We start from the raw sequence: 6,561 nt of genomic DNA, 5'->3' as shown, positions 1-6,561 counted from the left end.
AGAAACAAAAATAGTTTACAACTATTTATTTTCCGACGTTTCGCCCCACTTTGCAGGGCTTCATCAGGGCTGTTGAAAGCAAACGGTTGAACAGCTATGAACCTGTAAACTATTTTTGTTTCTCTTTTGACCGCAACCCTGACCATCTTCTTATATATAAACATTTATAGATTTATCATAGATATAACTATGTCTAAAAAAACAGAGCAAAATTGCAATATTAGCAATTACATTTTACAAATTATATATACCGTGAACATTTATAAAAATAAATACAACAAACATTTTGCAGGCAGAATAATACTTAAAATATTAATATACAAAGAATGGAACAGCATTCATCGTTGACAGGAAGCAAAATTGCTGACTGACTGAATAGAACCACTGATGCTTCATTTTTTTTTTCTGTATGTTTGAATTATGTTCAATTCTTTATTCATTTAAAAAAATTTGTTACTTGTACTTTTGTATTATTAAACATCTATTTTTTTTAAAAATGCGTGTTATATAGTTAACACAACTTAAAACAAAGCACCATCAGCTTAACAAAGTAATGTGTAAAAATAAGATCGGCTGGCAATGACTTATGATAATTGTTTTTTTCAATTTAAGTAAAGTAAATAAAAAACTTCGTTTACGTAAAATACATCTATATTAAAAATATTTACACCTAAATAAAAAGAAGAAATAATATAAAAAAAATCCATTCAATTCATGTTGAAAAAGTAATGTTTCCTGACCATATTCTTGCAAAGTTAGGCAACGTTTAACCATAAGGTTTTCTATCTTGCCTATTGCAGGGTTAAACACCCAACATCAGGGTGTAGAGAATAGGGTGGTAACCTATAAATAACCCCTCCTCCCACCCCTATGTCAAAAATGACCAGGAAAGGGATAATAAAAAAAAAAAAATACACCCAACCCCAGGCAGGAGAAGAAATGATGTCCAGCAACTCAGCAATCCACCGCTGCTACTTTTTAAAAATATTTTTTCAAACCTTGAAGTTAAAATCAAAATGCCTAACTCGTTGAAATACCCATAGAACATTGAATATTTTATTATCTGTTGAGATACCCAGTTCTGTTAATAATAAATAGAGAAAAAGTGTTATATTCAAGCTAATTACAGTTAATCAGTTTGAACATCAAATTATTTTGTGTATTTTATAGTCAAAAAATCCATTGTACTTTGTAAGGAAGTAGTGTTACTAGACCAACGGTTGTGCTAGGAGCTGATTTGGTCAGAATTACGCTGGGCCTACAGATTTTCATCCAATTAATTTTTTTACCAGAACTCACAGTGAAACAGAAAATAATTAGTTGCTCTAACTCGCTTCAGAATAGGTCATACTCTCCTCACGCACTCTCGAGACTAGACATATTTTTGAAGAACGTACTCACTATTTGCCAATAATAACCAGGATAGGACTGACCCCAAATTTATCAGAAGCTCTCACAGATGAGGAAGCTAAAATTACATTAGTATTTTTTTAAGCACATCGCCTTCTATATAAATTATAACTCCTGTTTGTTTTTTTTTTTATTTATTTTATTTTTTTACTTTTATAATGCCATAGGCATTGATGACCAGAGAGATTTACGCCTTTAAGCAACAATCAACAACAACAACAGAAAATAATTATCTGCCACAGCTGGATTCTAATCCAACTTAGTGTTTGTAGTACAGTGCCTTACCAATGCGCTACACTCACACCTTGATCTTATATATTTATATCCTACCAATTTTGGTACTTTTTGACCAATATGGCTGTTTGATGTTAGGCGTGTATGTATGCAGGAGTAACATGAACAGCCATATTGGTAAAAAAAAAGGAAAATTGGTAGGATATAAATAATTTTTTTAAATATAAGATCTAGCTTAAATTCAGACTGCATTACCCGAATTGTTGGACAATAAACAGTAGATACACACCAAGTAATGAACACATGAAGAATGGCTTTTTGTGTTAAAGGTTATGCTTTGATTCGATTGATCCATTATACATCCTCTATTTTAATTCTGTATTCTTTATGAACTGACTCAAGTTCATTGGAAAGCAGACTGGCATAACAAACCTAAGCTGTAGCTGCAACAACTTTTTAGGCAGGGTGTGAGATAACCTAAAATTTCCCAAATTACGGGACGTCCAGTGAGTATCCCCTGAAATTTGCACTTTTAATAAACGTAGTCTCAAAGCAATTTTGAAAATAAAATATTAACCCATAGTACATTAAACCTTTGATTAATAAACATTTTATCTTTTCGAATAATATTTACCACAATTTTTGGAGTTTTTCGGGATTTCGAAGAATGAAGGGGATGACAGCTCTCCTTGCGCTCCCTTTCCGTGACCACTACCGTGTCCCTGAGGAAAGATTTAATTTTATTCAGCCATTCATTTAGCATAGTATATACAAAAAGTGGTTTTGTACTTGAAAGTCAGGTCTTTCAAGTACAAAACCACTTTTTGTATCCGAGGCGAAAATCAAAATTAATTATTCCTTAAAGGGGTTAAGTTGCAAATAATAAGATTCCAACCACTCTTTAAATAATTTAGGATTGGTCGACCTTCTCCGAAGTTTTAAAAATTAACTCTAAAATTAGTAATGAAGAGTAAAAAAACAAACTGCAAAAATGTGATCTATATATTTTATTTTCTCAAGGATTTTCAGATTATTACTTACGTAAATAAGGAACGAAATTGTTTATATACGTTTCCTAATGTGTTGTATCCTGGGTCCTTGGTTTCTAAATAAAAAATCTGGCATACATTGACATTTTCTTAATTTTTTTCTTTGTTTTGTACTTAAGTGACAAATACAATTTTTATTTATTTATTAATTTTTAAAGGTATTATAAATTTTAAAAAATGTCGTTTGCTCTTATAAACAATAAGGTACTGTGGGTCGAGTTATAATTTCTCCTGTCCAACCGCTCCAATCATAGCCGGCCCTAGAAATTTTTTGAACTTGGAGTAACAGGATGAGTGCTCCGTTCTTCCACCGAAAAAAAAAACTATAGGAGGATTAATTATTTTTTTAAGCTTATGAGCATATTGCAGTCCTTGGATTTTTCAATTTTTGTCTATCCGTCAAATACATCGTTTTTTAGTTTAATCTACCCTACTTTGTGCAGTACACTATCTTACCAGCAGCCCTTGGGTTTCCCTCCACTTCTCTTATTAGGGGTATTCATGATCTTTGGTTTAACATGTTAAAGCGTATTAAATGGAAAAAGTTATGTTAAATAGAGAAATATTTCCTTCTTTAGCATGTTAAAACGATATAATTTATATTTATATCCAAACTATATACCATATATAATTGCATTATACTCAGTCATAAAAAATTTTCTGTTATACTAGGTTTATTAGAAAAACATTCTCAATTAATGCGAAATACTTTTCTTACCTTCTTCAGAAGTTGCTCTAACCCGCTTGAGAATAGATCATATTGTCCTCACGGAATAGGACTGACACCAAATTTATCGGAAGCTCTCAAAGATGAGGAAACTAAAGTCACATTTGTGTTTAAATTTTTAAAAGCACATCGTCTCCTTTTTAAATTATAGCTCTTCTCTTCCTTCAGAATCATCTACATGTGTCTGTTTTTACCTTTATTATTGTAGGCGTTGATAACCTATTTATAAATATTTAATATTAATGCAATAAGAATACAAATATTTTTAGAAAATTATTAAAAGAAACTGGATAGTATTAATTGATAAATATATTTGTTTTAAAGAAAATTGACTTCAGGAATCAGCCTGAAATAGAAAGACAAAATTTTAATTACTTGGAAAAATCAATTATAGTGTATGTTAGTAGAAATGTACGTGTTGAATGAATTGTATGATAATATAAATATTTTAGATGTTTTTTTGACAACAGTCTGAGAGCCGAAACATTGGATAAAAATAAACAAAGTTGAGAGATAAAGATCAAAGTATATTTTAGTTTTAATTGGACTTATTATTATTATTTATATATTTATAAATCGATTTTAAAAAATTGTATATGATTTCCAGGTTACAGCTGGGCATACCACTGAAGGATGACGGTAGCGGATACGATCAATGTTCAATGTACGTCGCCAATTGGACTGAAGTCTTGGCCTCCGGAGTCCTCACACCGGACGCGACGTGGCCGAAGACCAGATGTCAGAACGGATGGGAGTACGACCCTCAAGAAATGGCCTACGAAACTATATCCACAGAGGTAAGCACAGGGTCGTAATATATCAAACTATTACATAAATAACATTGCGGTATATCTGTCAAGTGTGCCTTATAAATATTAAGGACTTTGATCCAGCTAGCTATGGCACTGAGTATGCCAGATAATAAAAATCCTTCAAGTAAATCGTTATGTTTGTGCTCCTTGATTGATCTACGCTTGCGGCCTTTATCAACCGCAACATAGTGGTTTTGTTTGTTTGAAGAGTGGTTTATCACCTTGCGCTCCGTGCGTACCTAACCTTCGTGGATTTACTTGAAGACGAAGGAGATCAATTGAAGGGAGGTGTATCTTGATATATTTCCTTGAACCAAAACTAGATTGGCCTGTACCACTGCAATCCATGGTCTTGTATACCATACTTGGTAAGGAAGAGCTGTTTCTATATCAACAGTTGTGCGGTTATTAGGCCAGGATCGTGCTCAACTGTCAGGCTACTCCTCCATTAAATTGTACCCACTTACCACAGCACCAGCCGAGTCAATACGACAATGTGGCTTATACACTGAGCTACCCCGCTCCAAATAATTAGACTAAAACGTAAGAAAATTGAACTAAAACTATCAATCAAATAAAATAATTAGTAATAGAGGAAAAAATATGAAATGAAAATGCATAGAAAAAACAGTCTATGATAGCAAGGAGGCTACAAACAGCAGATTAGTTAGCGCCGACTTCTTAGGGAAAAAAAACCAACACAAAATTTATAATAAAAAAAAAAAAAATTAAAATAAAATAGTTCTAAAAAATACTTACACATAACTGTAATTACATAGTATATTGTTCAATGGACACCAAAATAAAAAGAATAGTTATAATATTTCATAAACTTTAACCAATGAAACAGCCTATAAATTAATATTCGGGATCTTCGAGGTGTGCCTTTAGATCAAATTACCAATAAAGAGAAGATGGCGTCAGAAAATAAATACACAAAGAGGTATTTATTGGGGAACTTTTATATGTCGTCCTCTTAATTAAAAATAAAACAAAAATGGGTTGCTGAACTATTTCATCTCCTCCTTGGTGTTTAGGGATTAACCCTATGATGATTTTTTTTTATAGAAAAATAGGGAATTATATTGTTTGTTTCTTGGTCCCTTCACATTTGTGAGAAATTTTTTTTTTTTTTTTTCGGCCAAGATTCCCATTGGAGTCCTATACTGCATAACCATGGTTGGGGGTCAAAGAAGTTCTTCATTTTGTGGGACCGCCACTCAATGAAAAAAGTCAACGTCCCAGACCGGATTCGAACCGGCACCGCGAATAGTCATTAAATTGGTGAGACTGTCTCTTAACCACAGAGCTAAGGGCGGCCCGTGAGAAATTTTAAAGAGTGGCGTAAAAAAATTAAATTTTACTCCATTTGTACAAAAGCGTCTGAAATATATGAACATTTTGTAGACTTTTGGGAACTATGACACCGAGTTGCACAAACCGGTTTATCTACTTCTCTGAAAACGTGTGAGCAGCATTAATAGGCCTGCAATTATATCGACTCACAACATTCACTTATGACCATGACGCATTTCTCAAGAACTTCTATGTTCAGTGATCACGTGTGGCTTTATTTGCTACCATTTCAGTTTAATGAATCTGTCGTCCTTCGAAAGAACAAATATAATGCGGAAGAGATCAAAGTGACATATGATTAAATGGTTTTGGATCTGCCTATTGAGTGTTGCGTTCTCGATCGATAGCTTTCCTTGACCGATAGGAATCCGGTTCTTGTGGACAAAGAGCTATTTGAATCCGCCACGGTTACCAATTCAGGCGCCAATTAAATTGCAATGCTTATGCAACTCTGGTCGTATTATATATTTAATTCACAGTCACTGCTGCCTTGATAAATAACCTGTTTCACAACATAGACCACATCAAGGTTTCATAATTACATGAGTTCAAAGTTCTGTATAATAGCTGTCCAATGTAGAGTGTAGTGCATACAATATTCTGTGTACGTTAAACTGTTTACGATTCATCTAATAACTCTGTTAGGTTTCCCTGTACAGTCCTCATGAAACCTGATTTGTCAAAATGTCGGTCCAATAATAACCTAAATAAATTAATACTATCTGTGAATAGAGTTTCAGTTCCCGGCGATTTAATTTGATATGGATTCCTATTTCATAAAGTTGAATTTATGAAGGAAATTAATAAAAGGATTAATCGTAAAAAAAATCTATCTTAATAGAAAGGGCCTACAGATAGATGGTTTTATAATTTCAAACTTTTCGATGAACACTTACAGCATTTCAGTTTAAACCATGTTTTTAGTATGCTTAAAGGTTTTTCGCTGCGCTTTATTAGCAAATCTATAAACATT

The 6,561-nt window shown here is 32.8% G+C and overlaps 1 protein-coding gene across 1 annotated transcript in view; it reads left to right on the top strand.

Annotated features, from left to right (window-relative positions):
• Positions 1-6,561, top strand: part of LOC106682689 (carcinine transporter) — a gene marked incomplete in the record, with an annotated part of 54,391 nt that overhangs the window by 25,013 nt on the left and 22,817 nt on the right. Inside the window, 1 exon segment of the mRNA XM_067049597.1 lies at positions 4,028-4,217. Within this exon segment, the coding sequence (XP_066905698.1) occupies positions 4,028-4,217 (190 nt within the window).

Source organism: Halyomorpha halys, unplaced genomic scaffold (assembly GCF_000696795.3).
Source record: "Halyomorpha halys isolate HHAL.00 unplaced genomic scaffold, Hhal_1.1 Scaffold2.1, whole genome shotgun sequence".
In the NCBI taxonomy this organism is placed as follows: Eukaryota; Metazoa; Arthropoda; class Insecta; order Hemiptera; family Pentatomidae; genus Halyomorpha; species Halyomorpha halys.
This window is presented reverse-complemented; position numbering and strand designations above follow the sequence as displayed.